The sequence below is a fragment of the Dendrobates tinctorius genome, unplaced genomic scaffold, assembly GCF_039654945.1.
Source record: "Dendrobates tinctorius isolate UK_male_01 unplaced genomic scaffold, ASM3965494v1 ptg000143l, whole genome shotgun sequence".
Lineage (NCBI taxonomy): Eukaryota > Metazoa > Chordata > Amphibia > Anura > Dendrobatidae > Dendrobates > Dendrobates tinctorius.
The window spans coordinates 25670270-25691031 of NW_027361810.1; the positions used below are offsets into that span (position 1 = coordinate 25670270).

At 44.0% G+C, this 20762-nt stretch overlaps 1 protein-coding gene across 8 annotated transcripts in view; it reads left to right on the forward strand.

Moving 5' to 3' along the window:
- FMNL2 (formin like 2) overlaps window positions 1–20762 on the forward strand; it is a 239385-nt gene that overhangs the window by 113666 nt on the left and 104957 nt on the right. For all 8 annotated transcript variants that reach the window (XM_073545620.1, XM_073545619.1, XM_073545618.1 and 5 more), the window contains exon 2: window positions 5485–5568. In XM_073545620.1, the coding sequence (XP_073401721.1) occupies window positions 5485–5568 (84 nt within the window). The remainder of the gene's footprint in view (window positions 1–5484; window positions 5569–20762) is intronic.

Sequence of the window (20762 nt, forward strand, 5' to 3'; positions counted from 1 at the left end):
ATGCTAGCTAAGTCCTGAAAACAAGAGAAGTTGGCAACTATCAGATTGCAGACCCCTGAACCTATCAACACAACTAGCAGTAGCCGTGGGGGGTTCCTACGACGACCTAGACCCCTCGATCACAGCCGGAGAGATACATAGGCCTAAAGAAGGAAAGGGGAAATCTAACTGCCCCAGAGCAGACCCCAAAGCAATAGGCAGCCCCCCACATATAATGACGGTGAAGCAAGATGAAAACACTTACACAGACAGAAAGACAGACTGAGCAAAGACGGGGCCCAAAAACTACGTAGATAGGATCGGATAGGAAGGCTGCTGTCTGCAATCTGCCAAAACCCTATCAGAGACAAAAGCCAACAAGCTGATATAAAATGGCCCTGAAGCAACTAAGCTTCAATAACTAAATCAGCACTCAGGTACTTTCAGAAGACAGAGCTCTAGGAACACTGCACACTCCAGAAGGGAGTGGCAGAATCCAAAAAGCAAGAAAAACAAAAACAAATCTTAGATGCAAAAGGCAAAACAGAAAACTTAGCTTTAGGAGAGCAGGAATAAGACTGGTGTCCAAGAGTCCACAGAGAAATCACCCGCAGGGCAGAAAGGGCGTAGACTGCCTTAAATCCAGTCAGTGACTCCACTCAGCCAATCGTCTTCATTAGTCCCAGGTGCCTGATAATCAGGCTCACTACCTTCCTTAACTAGAATAGGGAGTTCACCAGGCCTCAGTGACGGAGGGGAAAATGAACTCACAACAGTACCGCACAAAAATATTTAGACATATGTGAAAGTTTTTTTTACAGACCACATCCCCATAGCGATACCCCTGAACGATGAGTAGCTGCATGACACCTTCATCAGGCTGCAAAATTAGTCCACACCCTGTGATTGGAGTCTCTTTAGGGAGACCCCGACCTTTCTGAATGTCCAGGCATTTTCGGGTGTCTTTTTGCAGCTCTCAAAGAATTTTTCAACTATTTTGGGAGACACGTTTCTTTTTTTTTGGACGTGTTCATGACATTCTGGGAAAGTTGAAAATTCTGCTCACTGATGGCGGCATATCTCAGAAGGATGACTCCCTGCAGATGACAGGTCATGCTGGGAGTTGTAGTTTCACAACACCTGGAATGCAGTAGGTTGCAGCTTCTGCGTCTTGCACTTGTGTGGGATGCATCTGCAGTTTAAAATTTTAATTTCCAAACCCTAAAATACTGCTGCACTCTTAATATGTAGCAGAGCTGAGGTTGCGAGAGGAAGCAGAGCAGAGTTTGCGAGAGGGAGCAGAGCTGAGTTTGGCAGAAGAAAGAGAGCTGAGTTTTTTAGCAGTATCTGTTAATATGCAGTAGGTATGTGTTTCTTTGTGGCTTTCATTATCCTCCATTCACACTTTTTTTTTTTTTTGCCAAAGTAAATCTGCAGCGTTCTTGCTGCAATTTTAGACAGTGCAATGGAGCCACAGCATGTGTTTTAGGGTTGCCAATTAATTCAGTTGACAAATTGAACTCTGCTACATGTGAATACTGACCCAAAAGTACATGTGGACTTGGTTTAGTGTAAGCGCCACTGCTCCGTGATTTAATAATCTGGCTGATGTTTCTGTCCTGGTCCGTACAGTAAAGACTGAAGCTTCGCTTATAGAATTTGGCAGATACTTTATAAAACGTTCTCATTTTTATTTTTTATTTTTTTAAATCAGTGAACACTAAGCTGATGAAATACTTCTCAGGAACAGATGTAACTTTTTTATGGGAGGAAACAACGAGTCTGGGCAGGTGTCAGAACACCTTAATAAAACACACTGAAGTGACACACGGCCAAGTTATGTCAGTCCGCTGTAATGGAATTGCTACGATTTAAAGGGATCTGTAAAGGTCTACCATGTAAAAGTATGGCTCCAAACCGCAACTGCCCCTTTAACCCACTTGTCATCTTGTTTGACCTAGTAAATATAATTGTTTATGTTTGCTAAGTTACAGAAAGTTCTGCAACTTTGTAATAAACTTTGTGCCCGATTCATTAGTTCCTTTTTTTAAGTTATTTATCTTTTTTTTTTTTTTTTTCTTCTGTGGCATCCATTGATGATTTTTGGGACAAGTTCTTCAAAATGCGGTGAATGATTCTTGCTCATAATCAACAATGCTTTTTATTTTTGTCTTTTTTTGGGACTTTTTAGTGCGAATATGCTAAAGATGTCGCAAAATGTTACCAAAAATGACATCAAATCACTCCAAGACTGCGATTTGTTTTTTAAAAAGTCTCACACTTTTTTACGCAGTCGATAAGTCGGCCGAAAACATCTGGAAAACCTTGAACTCCGAGCATTGTGAACAGGAAAATGAAAGAGGCGATCGCATATAAAATAGATTTTAAAAGAGGCTCAAATTAAAAGAAGAAGAACAAGGTGCAAATGAAAAACAGGCAAAAACCCACTAAACACTGGACAAAAAAAATGCAACAATGAATCCATCCAGTAGTGTTTCGATTTCATAACGCTGGTTTCCCATCTTGTACATTTATTGTATATTTGTAAAAATTGGATGGAAACGCTGCAAAATCCTCCAGGAAAACCAAGAAATCCTCAGAAACTTGGAGTTTCTGCTAAAGACAAAATTGCGAACACACTCAGTGTGAACACACCCTGAAAGGGCTTTATCCGAGAGCTGAAATAAATGAAACTAGCAGCAGAAAGTGTTAAATAAAAAAAAGAATAACCATCGTGACTCGCCTGTTAAACCCTCCGTTCTTCCAGCGCTGGAGCCCCCTAAGCGATGATGTGCCATCCCATCATGTGACAGGCAATTACTGCTGTCATGTACGGCCCCAAATCATGACAAGCTATCCCCTATCCATAGTAAATTGCTGACTGCTTGCACCCCGAGGGTTCCCGACAACGTTCCGGAACCCTGAGAACCGCAGTCTGTAGCGCCCCATCTTGAATGGAGCTGAAGTATACATGCTTGACCTCTGCTTCATTCATTTTCTATGGGACTGCTGACCATATCAGAGAGCTGCACTTGGCTAGTTCCGATAGTCCCATAGACAATGGGGGACGGAGGCTGAAAATGTGCAAAGAAAAGCTTGGCTCTCAGGATTTTTTGAGAGTCTCAGTGGTCTCAGCCTCCAGTGAAGAATAAATATGGATAGGGACTAACTTGTGATTTTTGGAAAACCCCTTTACATATGTAATAACTAGTGATGAGCGAGTATACTCGTTGCTCGGGTTTTTCCGAGCATGCTCGGGTGTCCTCCGAGTATTTTGGCATGCTCGGAGATTTAGTTTGTGTCGACGCAGCTGCATGATTTGTGGCTGCTAGATAGCCTGAATACATGTGGGAATTCCCTAACAAACAGGCATTCCTCACATGTATTCAGGCTGGCTAGCAGCCGCAAATCATGCAGATAAGATGACGAAAACTAAATCTCCGAGCACGCCAAAATACTCGGAGGACAGCATGCTTGGGAAAACCCGAGCAACGAGTATACTCGCTCATCACTAGTAATTACAAATGCGTAGTGCTCGCTTTTCTGTAAATCCACACTTCATGGAAAGCGAAATGTATTTACCGTAATAACCTGAAAAATTGCTTCACGGCAGAGACGCCTGGACTTGTTACTAAAGTTTACAAAGAAGCAAAAAGTATTCGATTCTGTAAGAACATTCTGTAACATAACGTTTCCATAGAAAGTACACGTGAAGGAGTGTCTTTACATCTCAGCCAGTAAGGCCTCTTTCACACTTCAGTTTTTTGCATCAGTTATAATCCGCCCAAAAGGCGGACAAGCGGATCCGTTCTAAACTGATGTGAACGGATGGCACAGGATCCGTTTTCAGACGGATCCTGAAAAATGAAGAAATTTAAAGGAATCGCTGGCGAGAGAGAGAGAGAGAGAGAGAGAGAGAAAGAGAGAGAGAGAGAGAGAATTTTTTTTTTTTTCTTGTCCGGCACCCAGAAAGAAATTCGGGTTAAATCAGTGTTTGCAGGATCCGCCAGAGAAAAAAACCTTACAAGCTCCGTTTTGAAATTTTTGAGGATGGTGACGGACAGCAACTTTTGACGGATCCTCACAAAAAACGGATGCAACGGACAGCAATCCGTCACAATCCGCCATTAATGCAAGTCAATGGGAAAAAAACGGATCCTCAAAAAAAATTTGAGGATCCGTTTTTTTTTTCAAAACCTGGCGGATTGTGACTGATTGTAAAAAACGGAAGTGTGAAAGAGGCCTAAGGTTACAGCCGTACAGAAATAGTTAAAGGGTCTTCTGGTGTTTTGCTAAAAAATACCAAATAATCACATACTTGCCTTACAAAAAAAAATTCACGTGAGCAGTGATGGGACGACTCAGTAATGTGTCTATAAAGACCTTTTTGGGGTAATAAAAAAAACAATAAATGTTATAAATCTTCTTTAAGGAGGATCTATCATTTCCCGTAAATATGTAATTTTTTAACTGGTGTAAATGCTGCTGTTTTACTGAATCTGACGTTGTTTTTTTCTTGTTCCTACGCCTCTCCACTCCTGAGATATGGCTGCCTCTTACCTTTATGTAAATGTAGTTTTTTTTAGACCAGTAGGCCTGGTCCTTATAAAGACTCTCCCCAGAGGAGTTCAGGACCACACCCACTTGTCTAACTAGACAATACGTACATACAAGATAGATTGGGCCATATCTCAGGAAAGGAGAGGCGCAGGAACAAAAGAAAAACAACGCCGGATTCAGGAGAACAGCGGCATTTACACCAGGTAAAGAAATTACATTTTTAATGGAAATGACACATCCTGTTTAATTGCTCAGAAATAGTAATTGCGGTAAGTAACTTGGCGACTGATGGGATTCCTTTTGTTAATATTAGTCGCATATCACTTGAGACATTCAGCTCTAAACAGTATCATTCTGTGCAATCCTTCAATATCGATATATCAGTGGCTGCTTTCGCCTCTGGGGGGGGCGATCCATGTGTTGTTGGATTTGGCTCCTTTTCAGGTCATGACCAAAACAGTAATCATAGAAGGACGTGTTGATCTGCATATAAGCATCCGTGTATTGTGCGATAAGGAGCAAAACCGCAATGCAAAATTGACCACCTTTAAGGCTTGTCCCCAGGAATGCTTTGAACTCCCCCTAACACTGAAGAACACCTCTGAATTCTCCACTTTTAATTGGACATTTGCTAAGACCCGTCTTCTTTGAAGTCAATGGACCTTCTGCCAGTATGACATAGACCTCTTTATGTTGGGGGCTAGATACTAAAGCGAGGGTCCTGATCGGGTAGACTGCGGCCACACGTGGACCAGGGCCGAGGCTTCTATAGGGGATTTTCCTGACTTATAATATGTGAATATAAATATATATTGTGTCTTCCAGATTCTCACTTGTTGATGTGAATTGACCCAGTGAACTTAGTAGTTGATAGTGGCAGACATAACACCACGACTTCCAAAGTTCAGCTACGGTTCCTAATGACTTTTGTTTCTTTTCTTACAGAATGCGATGAACCTTCCGCCTGATAAAGCCAGGTTACTACGTCAGTACGATAATGAGAAGAAGTGGGAACTTATCTGTGATCAGGTAAATTCTGACATTACAATCTTGTGATCAGAAAATGGTCATATTGTTTTAATAGGGAATTTTACTAAAATTATTTTAATACTTTTCTTGATTCTTTTTATACTGCCATTGTCACCAGTAGAGTTAGAATAGGCTCTTATAGTTGTCCTGTAGAGAGAATTTCTGTTTTCAACTCATTATTATCACAGGCAATGTTACTTCAAAAGAAATTTTTATATATATACTTATATATATATATATATGTGTGTGTATATATTTATATATATATGTTTATATATAAACATAGGATTACACCATTGACAATACACAATATTGAGGGCTTACTTCTTATCCCCTCCTTGCACAGTGACCTCTGCACAGATCACAGACCATGCCACAACACTATTGTAATGAAGATAAGAAGTGATGTTAACAGCCCACCTCCTCCTCTTCCCTGCACTGTAACCTTTGGAGAGGTCTCAGCATGCCACAACACAATTGTATTGAAGGTGATGATAGGTGATGTTAACAGCTCACCTCCTCCTCTTCCCTGCACAGTAACCTCTGCACAGATCACAGAGCATGCCACAACACAATTGTAATGAAGATAAGAAGTGATGTTAACAGCTCACCTCCTCCTCTTCCCTGCACAGTATCCTCTGCACAGATCACAGCATGCCACAACACAATTGTAATGGAGATATTAGGTGATGGTTACAGCTCACCTCCTCCTCTTTCCTGCACAGTAACCTCTGCACAGGCCTCAGAGCATGCCACAACACTCCTCTATAGAAGTCCATATATATTTCCACACTACAGGTTCCTACAGCCCATTTCTCTTTTTAAAATGAAGCTAGGCAATATGTCTGCCTCATAGTCATGTGCAATGGGCCATCCATGTATTTGGAGATGGTTGGCAGTGTCTAATGAGGGGCTCACATGGAGGGCATCTTTACACCCACTGAATGGCCACATAATTTGGGGACCTTAGAAAATGTTTTACAAGAGACTCCCTGCCAAAAAACCCTGTCTCCAGCTGTAGTTTGTTATAAAAAATCCTTCACGTGCTTTACTCCCCCTCCTCAGGTCCAGCGCTGAGTTTCCACCTCTGCTCCCAGTGTCTGTTATTGTCTGCAGTGCTGATATCGCGTCGAACGTGCTGCGTCTAATAACTGAGCTTAACGGCTCTGGCCGAGTTGACGGTATGAGCCGCTGACATCAGCGCTGTAGACCATATCAGACACTGGGAGCAGCAGTGGAAGCTCAGCACTGGACCTGGAGAGGAGGAATAAGGGACAATTAAAAAAAAAAAAAACTACCGCTAAGGGAAAGTAGTTTTTCGAAACCAGAAAACCCCTGTAGGCCGGAGTCACACTAGCAAGAAATACGGACGAGTGCTATGTGCAAAAACAACACATTGCACTCGGACCAATGTTAATCTACGGGCAGCTCCCATCAGACCATTTTTTCTTGGCCGTATTATACAGGCTGAGAAAATCGCAGCATGCTGCGATTGTCAGGGTATTACGCCCGTAATACGCCAATGCAAGTCTATAGAGGCGAGAAAACTGCGAATTACTCACCGACCAGACGTGTGACTTGCGAGAAATATGCATCAGTGTCCTTTAACAAAAGCCGGCAATTCATTTTGCGATACAGTAAAATCACACTGATAGGTTTAATAAAGAATAGAAAGAATAGATATATACACATAGAATACATATATACTGTATGTATATATATATATATATATATATACACACATGTCATAGTGTACACATGTATACTGTATTTATATATTTATATTTCATACAGTTCTACATAGCAGAATAGCCACTAAATCAATTGCCGGCTTCTGTAAAATTATTACAAAACCCGACATACAGTAAACCTGTCACGTGGACCCGTCCTGTGTGACACGACCTGCAGGTCGGTAACTAAAACAACAAGACACGGCACGTGTAACTGTCCTGTGTGACACGATCTGCAGGCCGGTAACTGAAACAACAAGACACGGCACGTGTAACTGTCCTGTGTGACACGACCCGCAGGCCGGTAACTGAAACAACAAGACACGGCACGTGTAATTGTCCTGTGTGACACGACCTGCAGGCCGGTAACTGAAACAACAAGACACGGCACGTGTAACTGTCCTGTGTGACACGACCCGCAGGCCGGTAACTGAAACAACAAGACACGGCACGTGTAACTGTCCTGTGTGACACGACCCGCAGGCCGGTAACTGAAACAACAAGACACGGCACGTGTAACTGTCCTGTGTGACACGACCCGCAGGCCGGTAACTGAAACAACAAGACACGGCACGTGTAACTGTCCTGTGTGACACGACCTGCAGGCCGGTAACTGAAACAACAAGACACGGCACGTGTAATTGTCCTGTGTGACACGACCTGCAGGCCGGTAACTGAAACAACAAGACACGGCACGTGTAATTGTCCTGTGTGACACGACCTGCAGGCCGGTAACTGAAACAACAAGACACGGCACGTGTAACTGTCCTGTGTGACACGACCCGCAGGCCGGTAACTGAAACAACAAGACACGGCACGTGTAACTGTCCTGTGTGACACGACCCGCAGGCCGGTAACTGAAACAACAAGACACGGCACGTGTAACTGTCCTGTGTGACACGACCCGCAGGCCGGTAACTGAAACAACAAGACACGGCACGTGTAACTGTCCTGTGTGACACGACCCGCAGGCCGGTAACTGAAACAACAAGACACGGCACGTGTAATTGTCCTGTGTGACACGACCTGCAGGCCGGTAACTGAAACAACAAGACACGGCACGTGTAACTGTCCTGTGTGACACGACCCGCAGGCCGGTAACTGAAACAACAAGACACGGCACGTGTAACTGTCCTGTGTGACACGACCCGCAGGCCGGTAACTGAAACAACAAGACACGGCACGTGTAACTGTCCTGTGTGACACGACCCGCAGGCCGGTAACTGAAACAACAAGACACGGCACGTGTAACTGTCCTGTGTGACACGACCTGCAGGCCGGTAACTGAAACAACAAGACACAGGGGAAGGGGAAACAGTTACAACGGTGGGCCTTGCGATAGGGAACGGGGACATGGAGACCTCCTGCACTCCCCTGAGTCAGTGTCCCTCCACTCCTAATGATCCCTAGGCCGGTTCTGCACCAGGCACCGATCAGGATACCTGTCACCCTAGCACACCTTACACCTATCCCTTGCTAGGGATCTGGGTGGTGCAGGCACTGGCCCCACCGCTGTACTAATACACACCAGGGAAAAATACAAATAGGGGAAACACCAACAGACTTATCTTGCTCTGCTGCAGCACCAGGCAGCAGAGTGCATCACCGGATTAACTTTTCGCAGTGGCTCGACACCTCAGAGCCAGCTGCCACCTTCACCATCTCACTCTGCTGCGGACACCGGGCAGCCAGAGTTCAACACCAGTTTCAGCAGTGGCTCCAACCTTCAAGCTAGCTGCTAACTTCACCAGGTTTCTGCAGTGGCTTCACACCTCAGCCAGCTGCTCCCTTCACTGTGGTTGGAATCCCAAAAAAGACGCTATCACCAACACCTTCTCATAGGCCATGTGACCTGGAAAAGGGAATGGTCAAATGATCAGGGGCCAAAAACTGCTATAACCCCAGTGACCACCAGGGGAAAAAGGCAAAGCAAAGAAAACATCAAGTCCAATAACCCTAACGGCCACCGGGGGCAAAACTAGAACTGAAACCACACAGTGAAGAAAAAAAAAAGTTACTAGTGCTTTTATCTGTCATGATCCAGCATGGATCATGACAAAACCATTTCATTTCATTTAGCTTTTTATATGTCTTTGACTTATAATTAGATTGGTGTATGTGTGTAAAATTGTGGACATGTAGGTGTTAAATTAACGGGTAAATCAGTTGAAAAAAATAGCGTGGGCTCCCGCGGTAATTTCTCCGACAGAGAGAGAAAGTCAGTGAGTGAGGGTAGATTTTAATAGCCTAGAGAGGGACCATTGTTTTTGCCCCCCCGGCTAAAAAAAATCTGCCCCCAGCCACCCCACAAAAGGCGCATCTATATGTCTTATTGACCCTTCTCCATTATTAACCCGGCTTAATATCACCTTTCAATAGCAAGGTGACATTAACCCATTATTATTAACCCATGAGCCACTGCTAAAGGCAATGGGAATAGAGAGGCTAAATGCCAGAAAATGCGCATCTTATAGATGCGCCTTTTCTGGGGTGGCTGGGGGCAGATTTTTTTTAGCCGGAGGGGGCAAAAACAATGGTCCCTCTCTAGGCTATTAATATCTACCCTCACTCACTGACTTTCCCTCTCTGGCGGAGAAATTACCGCGGGAGCCCACGCAATTTTTTACAACGAATTTACCCGTTAATTTAACACCTACATGTCCAAAATTTTACACACATACCCTAATCAAATTATTAGTCAAAGACATAAATAAATCTAAATGAAATGAAATGGTTTACTATATGTAAACCATGTGTCATTTTATGTCGGGTTCTGTAATGATTTTACAGAATCTGGCAATTGATTTAGCGGCTATTATGCAATGTAGAACTCTAGGAAATATAAATCTATGTATATATATGTATCTCAATGACATTTATGTACATATATATATATATATGTGTGTGTGTGTATTCTATGTGTCTATATCTATTCTTTCGTTTGTGTTTTAACCTGTCATTGGGATCCATTATATGTCCATATTGCAAGCCGGCGAGAAAATCTCGGCAAACGGATGTCATACGGATGCTTACATGCGCAAAAATCGCATCCTAGCCTTGCCAATGGATCACATACTGATCACTGTTCAGGGAACATTTCTGCGTATTACGACTGTAAAATACGGACCGTATTTTTATACGTTGTGTCTGACTCCAGCCTTAAGGTCATTTCCAGTAGATTTAAAAATACATTAAAATGAAATAATAAGTAAAAAAAATTGAGAACATAAGTTCACATCACCGGTCAAGATGGTAAATTAATTAACTTTAGTCATCTATTAGTTCAATCTTTTTTTTATGATATCGGAGCACCAACAATATGGCTGCTATTACATCACTGAGAGTTGCCACCCAGCTTTCTTAGGAGCCTGCATGGCAAAACTTTTTGTGTATGCTGTAACACTGGTGGGGGTATATATCGGTATATAAGTAGTGATTAGGCACGGAGTGTCCCTTTAATACCTGATATTATTACAAGACCAATATACGAGATCTTGGAAACTGTCAGGGACGCAGCTTGTTTGTGTAGATATATAAAACCTGGGGCTGTATACTCCAGAGTTTCTGCCAGAAATATACCAGATATGAGTACATTTTGTAATTTTTTATGTCTGATTGAGAAATACTTCAAAATTACTGATCCAAACCCACTGACGCCCCTTCAGTGACAGAAACACCATTTTTTCTCTAGATCTGAATGTTCTGTGTCATAAGAGTAATGCATTATTACCCAATACGTTTTCTTGCAAGAGACATTATCTGAGGCATAAGTTATAGGGGTTGTCCGGGCTTTCGATATTAGAATAGGCCGTCAATATCAGATTGGTGGGGATCCAACACTCTGTATCTCCACTGATCAGTTCCTGTTGAGAAAAAGGAGCTGAGCTGCAGTACCTATGAACGGCCACTATACATTGTATGGTGCCGTGCTGTTCTGTCTCTGTACACCTTGTATATCCGGCCCCCGAGGAAGCTGATAAAAGCTGATTGGTGGAGGTGCTAGGTGACGAACCCCTGTGGTTCTGATATCGATGAACTATCCCTATGTAACCATGGAAAACCCTTTTTAAGTGGGACTCAAGTAAAATGTAAGGTGCCCTTTAATTAATTAAGAAGTTGGTCACTTATACCGAATGGATTTGAACATTTTCTGCAATGTGCACACTTGATTGCTCCTTTTAGACCTTGTGTGTGAGTGGTAAGTAGTATCGAGCAGTGATCCTACACAAATGTAAGATAGACGGGGGTGTCATATTTGGGACCCATGCCTATTTTGAGATTGGGTCCCTATCTCTCACCACTGTGAATCCATTGCTGCTTTGCTGCCCCCATTGACTTCTATTGAAGTTTCCAAATGGTGATCAGCTTATACAGGGCCCAATGATGCAAGGCAGCAAAGCATTCCGGAAACTCTCAAAAATGTGCTGGCCCCAACTTCTTCAACTCTGAGCTCAGGTTGTGTTTTCAGGCACGGTGATTGCAGAGCGGCTGCACAGGAGCACTATGCCAGTGGTTGCAGAGTGACTGCACAGGAACACTACGCCAGTGGTTGCAGGGTCCAATGGATGCAAGGCAGCAAAGCATTCCGGAAACTGTAAAAAATGTGCTGGCCCCAACGTCTCCACCTCTGAGCTTAGATTGAGTTTTCGGGCACAGTGGTTGCAGAGCGCCTGCACAGGAGCACTACGCCAGTGGTTGCAGAACGCCTGCACGGGAGGACTACACCAGTGGTTGCAGAACGCCTGCAGAGGAGCACTACGCCAATGGTTGCAGAACGCCTGCACGGGAGGACGACACCAGTGGTTGCAGAACGCCTGCACAGGAGCTCTACGCCAGTGGTTGCAGAACGCCTGCATGGGAGGACTACACCAGTGGTTGCAGAACGCCTGCACAGGAGCACTACACCAGTGGTTGCAGAACGCCTGCACAGGAGCACTACGCCAGTGCTACTCCATTTAGCCATGCAGCCGTTTCCTTCTTCTATAAACCCACGTCAGAGTTTAATATCCACTTTCTGCTCTTCACCTGAATCAACCGCATCCCCGGAATATGCGCCTTCTGTCTCAGGTGACAGACAAAGCTAATCTGCAATTACTTAGGTCCTATTACAGCTCCGATATATTGCGCTTTACTTATCAGATTATGTAACGTACCACTTCCTATAGCCATGGAATGACGCCCACCTCCCCAACCCCCCCCCCGGCCCTCCAGAGTCCATAAGTAGCGGAATATCTATGGAATAGCAGCGTTTGCCGTAATCATCATCCTTCCATTACCGAGGCTGGGGAATTGTAAGTCATCACTTCAAAGGATTTGGATAACACAGATTGCATGATGATATATTTCAATCATAGGCCGGTGGGAGCCCGAGGAGCCTTTCTTCTCTTCCTTGATTTTCCTTTGTACTCAGTTCTACACTCTCTATGAATAAAAATCCATATTTTTATGTTGCCATAAATTAGTTAATTAATGCAGTAAGGGGTTTACAAATACTAAATTGCAAAGTCATCACTTGCTGTTCGCTGACATTTCTGGAGCAGATCGGCTTGCTGGAGTCTTTTTCCCACAGAGACTTGAAGCTCAGCTCAGAATGCAAATGACTTGTGGGTTAGCAGAAGCACGAGGGTTTCACGCCACTTGTATAGACCAGTAGTGATTTCTGAGAGGTGGATGGGTAGGCATGTCTCTAAAGCTGGCCAGTTTGGTGGGACCGCCACCATGAAGAGCATCAGAAACAGCTTAGTCTAGTCTAGATCCAAAGTTCAGACCTTACTTGTCAACCTCTAAGGAAATACCTCACTGAAAATGTTTCCCCCAATTCCACACCATCCCCCATCCAAGCTTCCTCTGTGCCCACTCACAGCACAGAAAACATACAGATATGCCGCTTTTTTGGGAGCTTTTTATTGTATTGGTGCCAGTATACTTCTGTCATGGTTCCACTCCTCAGTGTGTCTGGGATGCAGTTACTGACAGCTTGGCCTTCCAGTCTGGTAAAGGCATGTGCTGAAGCTGTCAGTACTTTGACAACTTGGCCATCCAATCTGGTACAGGGGCGTGCTGAGCTGTCTGTGTTGATTGACAGACAGCTTGACTAAACAATTGGAGACTGTGAGGCGTCGGCTGTCTCCAAGTGTTCATTATCCCAGGTGATTGCCATGCTACTTAACTGAGCTTTGTCACCCAGAACTCTGCCAGACGTACATTCTGCAAGTGAGGTTTTTTCTTTCCTGTGCCTTGAGTTCAGTATTTTTGATCTGTTGCCTGACCTTGGACTTTGTTCTGACCATCCGCCTGTTTACCCCTTCAGCTCTGATCCATTATCCTCCCGGTACTCTGACCACGGAATGTTACCTGACTATTCTTTTGTCTCTTCCTTCAGTTTATGACGTACCCTCCGGGCTTCTGACCTTGGACTCCTTGAACACTCTGACTCATGACTTGACCGTGAAAAGTGACTAGCGTCACAGCTTCCCAACGCTTCAAATGTCCGTGAGGTCTTCACTTCTTCGAGAAGCCACCCTGACATTTCCAAGTATGGTTGCATAAAGACATTTAAGCTCTGTCGCCATTCCGACCCACCTTTTACCTGGGATTACTAAACCCTACTCTTTGTAAACCCAACTCCTTTTGAGTCCCCATTCATCTCCAAATTTGCTCAAATTATTACTGACAGATAGGGACAGTCCTGGTAAATCGGTGACTGTTGGCAGCTAAGATTTAGCAGGATTATCCACAAAAACATGTTGATCGGCTGATCCTTAGCATCAGCTGTCAATTTGTCATCGGTAAGGGTCCAGGTCCTGGGACCCCAGTGATGAGCAGAACAAATAGGCTGGGCAATGGTGTTGAGATGCAGTCCTGTGCACAACCACATGTGCTTAGGTCTGCAATAAAGGAGTCATGGTGCCGCCCATTTTTTTGCTGTCATGGAAAGGGTTGGACTCCTCAATAAATAATGATGGGCTATTTTTATTTTATTTGAGAAGAAAAATATGAAGAAAGTCATCTCACCACGTTGTAGGGATGCAGAGAGTCTCGCACGGACATCCCAGAACCAGGCAAATCATCAAGTATAATAAAATGCAAGTATAGAATTCAATCCATGCGTTTTATTTATATATTTTGACAATAGAGTTTTTTCCTTGGATTTTACAATACCTGTGTCGCTGGATCACCATTTCCTTTTCTCCATTTTTTTTTATTGGGACTCTATTAATTTCTTTGTATTGGGAACATTTCTGCTCACATCGATAGAGTATGATGTTAAAGGAGTCAGTGAATAAATAATAGTCATGCTGGAACTGTTCCTACATAGCTGAAAGATACAATTGTCCCAAATTTCTTGTGCTGAAGCATTAAGATTTCCCTTCCTTTGACCTAAGGGGGGCTGAGGGCAAAAGCTGAAAAACAGCCCCATAGTGATATCCCTGTACAGCAGGCACAATGCAGTCAGGCGGGTACTGTTCTCCTGGCATCCACCAAACTCAGACACGTCCATCTAGCGAAGTGTGATCCGTTACTGCACAGAACACGTTCCCTCCAGAGTCCAGTGGTGGCAGTTTTACACTGCTCCATCTGACGCTCAGAATTGTGCTTGGTGATGTAAGGCTGCATGCCGCTGATCGGCCATGAAGCTCCCGGCGGGGGCGCAGTGTTGGTGCTGATGTTAATACTAGAGGAGGTCTGGACTCTGCTGTTATGGGGTCAGCAGATCGGTGATGACTTTTCTGTCCTCTGTTCCTCAGCACTCGGTGACCCCGCTCTGTAACGTTGCGGGGTCTCCACTTCATGGCTGAGTTGCTGCGGTTCCTTCTACCTTTCAATAATATCACTCACAGGTGATGGGGAAAGATACAAGAGGGAAGAAATGTCATGGACGGACTTGTTACTCCGGTGGCTCCTATTACAGGACCACGCCGCTATCAGTGAGTTCTGCATCACTGGCCGTTCTGTCACATGGTAGTATTGGCAGATGGCATGGCGGGGGGCTGAATGTTTTATAAGTGGGGGAAAATGGGACTGATTGTTATACACCGTGAGGAAATGGAGCCGGATATTATAAACCGGGGGTAGGGGGCCGCATGTTATACACTGGGGGGAAACGGGGTCGGATGTTATACACAGAGGGAGAGGGGCCGGTTGTTATACACAGAGGGAGAGGGGCCGTATGTCATACACAGAGGGAGAGGGGCCGGATGTCATACACAGAGGGAGAGGGGCCGGATGTTATATACAGAGGGAGAGGGGCCGGATGTTATATACAGAGGGAGAGGGGCCGGATGTTATATACAGAGGGAGAGGGGCCGGATGTTATATACAGATTGAGAGGGGCCGAATGTTATACACAGAGGGAGAGGGGCCGAATGTTATACACAGAGGGAAAGGGGCTGGATGTTATACACAGATTGAGAGGGGCCGAGTGTTATACACAGAGGGAGAGGGGCCGGGTGTTATACACAGAGGGAGAGGGGCCGGTTGTTATACACAGAGGAAGAGGGGCCGGTTGTTATACACAGAGGGAGAGGGGCCGGTTGTTATACACAGAGGGAGAGGGGCCGGATGTTATACACAGAGGAAGAGGGGCCGGTTGTTATACACAGAGGGAGAGGGGCCGGTTGTTATACACAGAGGGAGAGGGGCCGGATGTTATACACAGAGGGAGAGGGGCCGGATGTTATACACAGAGGGAGAGGGGCCGGATGTTATACACAGAGGGAGAGGGGCCGGATGTTATACACAGAGGGAGAGGGGTCGGGTGTTCTACACAGAGGGAGAGGGGCCGGATGTTATACACAGAGGGAGAGGGGCCGGATGTTATACACAGAGGGAGAGGGGCCGGATGTTATACACAGAGGGAGAGGGGCCGGATGTTATACACAGAGGGAGAGGGGTCGGATGTTATACACAGATTGAGAGGGGCCGGATGTTATACACAGAGGGAGAGGGGTCGGATGTTATACACAGAAGGAGAGGGGCTGGATGTTATACACTGGGGGGGGCGGAGAGCTGGATGAAAAAATAGAATTCAGTGATAGAGATGTTCCACCTTACACTTCTCTCCATACCGTGTAACAGATGTGGCTGAACAGTATGGCCACTGGTAAGTGAAGCCCTTGACTGAAAAATGCATCAAAATGAGAATCCATTATGGATGGATAGGACATATTTATGTGAAGCACGACTCATTCCTTTGCCCTCCTGAAAGTTGGATGCCATCATTTGCTGTAATAGGACATTTTATACATTTTTAATTTCCACGCCGTGTCATTGGAACGCTGATTCATGGAGCTGAAGGGTGATACCTTGGTAATTAACAGCACATAGACATATATTTGCCACAATGATGAGCTATGAAATGAGTTGGCAGTGGACCATGCCACGCTGGAGATGCCGCTTGAGGGTCTGGCATTGGATCACCCCTTCTTCCCTCCCCACATGACCTCTGCCTCATTAGCTCTCTCCGCTATGGGACAGGAATGAATGCTGAATCGCTCTTTTCCTCTTCCATGGAATTAATCTGTAACAATCTCTTTTCTTCTCCGTGTCCCTAAATGGCCTAAAACCCAAACCTTGAAATGCGTGGGAGAAAAATTGTGAACACTTGGGCAAAGAAGAATTAATGAATGTTGTGGCCCCATTGTTAGTCGGTTACATATAGCTCTGGATCTGGCTTCGGAGCCCACCCAAGTCGTTCTAGGTGAAAAATCACATATCGCATTTTGTTTGAGAGTTTTTTTTTAATCTAGTTTTTGGGGCTTTTCATCTTATTCTTCTTTTAATGTAGCCCTTTTTTAAAGTTTATTTTATATGTGGTCGCCCGTATTGTTTTATTCGCTATTGTGCCCGAGTTCAGGGCTTTTCCAGTTGTTTTCAACCAATTTATCAATTGTGACATATTAAAAAGCCATTAAAGTTTTGGGTGCAGATGTACTCAAGTCCCCCTCCCCGCTGATTTTTTTTTTTGCATTTTTTCTGCTTAACGTGTGCAGTATTTTAGGACAGTGGGACTTTTTGCTTTAAAAAGGCACAAAAAAAGGTAAAAGACAAAAATGATTTTGCACAAAATTCATAAATTACTTGCACCGTTTAGAAGAATTTGGCACCAAATACAGTCATATGTAAAAGTTTGGGCACCCCTATTAATGTTAACCTTTTTTCTTTATAACAATTTTGGTTTTTGCAACAGGTATTTCAGTTTTATATATCTAATAACTGATGGACTCAGTTATATTTCTGGATTCAAATGAGGTTTATTGTACTAACAGAAAATGTGCAAACTGCATTTAAACAAAATTTGACCGGTGCAAAAGTTTGGGCACCCTTATCATTTTCTTGATTTGAACACTCCTAACTACTTTTTACTGACTTCCTGAAGCACTAAATTGGTTTTGTAACCTCATTGAGCTTTGAACTTCATAGCCAGGTGTATCAAATCATGAGAAAAGGTATTTAAAGTGGCCACTTGCAAGTAGTTCTCCTATTTGATTCTCCTATGAAGAGTGGCATCATGGGCTCCTCAAAACAACTCTCAAATGATCTGAAAACAAAGATTATTCAACATAGCTTTTCAGGGGAAGGATACAAAAAGTTGTCTCAGAGATTTAACCTGTCAGTTTCCACTGTGAGGAACATAGTAAGGAAATGGAAGAACACAGGTACAGTTCTTGTTAAGCCCAGAAGTGGCAGGCCAAGAAAAATATCAGAAAGGCAGAGAAGAAGAATGGTGAGAACAGTCAAGGACAATCCACAGACCACCTCCAAAGACCTGCAGCCTCATCTTGCTGCAGATGGTGTCACTGTGCATCGGTCAACAATACAGCGCATGCATAACGCCTTTTTGTATGACCAAACAACTCAATCTTTGTTTCATCAGTCCACAGGACCTTCTTCCAAAATGTAACTGGCTTGTCCAAATGTGCTTTTGCATACCTCAGGCGACTCTGTTTGTGGCGTGCTGGCAGAAACGGCTTCTTTCGCATCACTCTCCCATACAGCTTCTCCTTGTGCAAAGTGCGCTGTATTGTTGACCGATGCACAGTGACACCATCTGCAGCAAGATGATGCTGCAGGTCTTTGGAGGTGGTCTGTGGATTGTCCTTGACTGTTCTCACCATTCTTCTTCTCTGCCTTTCTGATATTTTTCTTGGCCTGCCACTTCTGGGCTTAACAAGAACTGTACCTGTGTTCTTCCATTTCCTTACTATGTTCCTCACAGTGGAAACTGACAGGTTAAATCTCTGAGACAACTTTTTGTATCCTTCCCCTGAAAAGCTATGTTGAATAATCTTTGTTTTCAGATCATTTGAGAGTTGTTTTGAGGAGCCCATGATGCCACTCTTCATAGGAGAATCAAATAGGAGAACTACTTGCAAGTGGCCACCTTAAATACCTTTTCTCATGATTTGATACACCTGGCTATGAAGATCAAAGCTCAATGAGGTTACAAAACCAATTTAGTGCTTCAGGAAGTCAGTAAAAAGTAGTTAGGAGTGTTCAAATCAAGAAAATGATAAGGGTGCCCATACTTTTGCACCGGTGAAATTGTGTTTAAATGCAGATTGCACATTTTCTGTTAGTACAATAAACCTCATTTGAATCCAGAAATATAACTGAGTCCATCAGTTATTAGATATATGAAACTGAAATACCTGTTGCAAAAACCAAAATTGTTATAAAGAAAAAAGGTTAACATTAATAGGGGTGCCCAAACTTTTACATATGACTGTATAAAGAAACCTCAATGAATGCAATAAGGCAAAAAAGAAATCGAAAAGTGATTTTAAACACCTCCCCTCCCCCTACAAATGGTCGAGACTCGGGCCCATAGTGCGTGGACCTTCTTATCAAGGGCTTAGTTATTGATGTCCTTTCCTCCAGATTGGTCATCAGTATCAGATCATTGGATGTCCCCCATTGATTGCTGCCCAGACATACCTGGTATATAGAGCCGGGTCACCATAGTGCCAAACACCGTGCTCTGGACAATTTTGAGTACTGCAGCTCCGCTCCTATTCAGTTCAATAGGAGCTGAGCTGTAGTACGTGGTAACGGCCACTAGTCAGTGTGTGGAACTGTGGTGTTCACTGTACATTTCTTGGCAAGCGGTAGGGGTGCCCGATTCGGGACTCCACATCAATAACTAAGTCTTAGACAACCCCTTTAAGACATTCTGGCCTCATTTTAGTAAAACCTTTTCCTTGTGTAATAACTTAAAAGTCTGGGAGTCAACTGCTGGAACCCTCAGTGATCCCGAAAACGCAAGCCCCCTCTTAAATGGAGCAGAGGTGCGCATGCTCAACCTCTACTCCATTCATTGTCTATGAGACTGAGCAGCTTTTTCCGACAGTCCCATAGACAATGAATGGAGCATTTACACTTCGGGCTCCAGAGCTTCATTCTTAGGACTGTAGCAGGGTCCCAGAGGTCGGACCCCCAGCGATCAGTAAATTATCTATACCTTGAGAATAACAAACTGATTAATAAGGAGTTAACCCTTAGTGAACCAACAAATATCTGTTTCCTACCCTAATCTAGTGCAGTATTAGGATAGCTCCCCATAAGCAGGTATACTGTACGTATTTCATCTCCAATCTGAGCTATAATATTACCCGTCTATAATATCCTGTTTATTCTACATTGTGTCTCTGGCAAAACTCGCCGGCAAATTTACAAATCCAATTTGGCAGTGGTAAATTGAATATATTTTGTTTCCGGTCTTGGAAAAAAAAAACAGAAAACTATCAGATTTACAGACAGACACATAAATCGGGAGTGAAGATTGAAGACATCTGGTTCTGGCCAAGATCGAGGCAAATGGACAGAGAAGTATTTTCCTTCCATTGTCTCGTTCCTCTCTCAGAGGTGGTCTCCGCTGGACTGAACTGGAGCTAGTGATTTATTATCAGCCGGACCCTCCAATAAACAGAATATCTGGGAATTTGTCTCCGAGTTATTGTATCTAGAAAAGATTTGGACCATTTTCCTTATTACGATGTAAAGTGAATCATCGGTGTTAGTTTACGAATACTTGTGCGGATTAGAAAGAGGACACCCATCCTCCGCCCGATCCTGCTTGTATTAGTCTGGTAGGAAATGATAATGATTGTGTTGTGTGAACATTATAGATGGACATGCCGCAGCCCCCCACACATCTAAGATTAATACCCCCGAACATTGTACACTACAACTCCCAACATGTCCACGATGAGTCTATTCCTACTCTCTATAATCACCGTACACTACAACTCCCAACATGTCCACGATGAGTCTATTCCTACTCTCTACAATCACCGTACACTAAAACTCCCAACATTTCCACGATGAGTCTATTCCTACTCTCTACAATCACCGTGCACTACAACTCCCAACATTTCCACGATGAGCCTATTCCTACTCTCTACAATCACCGTGCACTACAACTCCCAACATTTCCACGATGAGTCTATTCCTACTCTATACAAT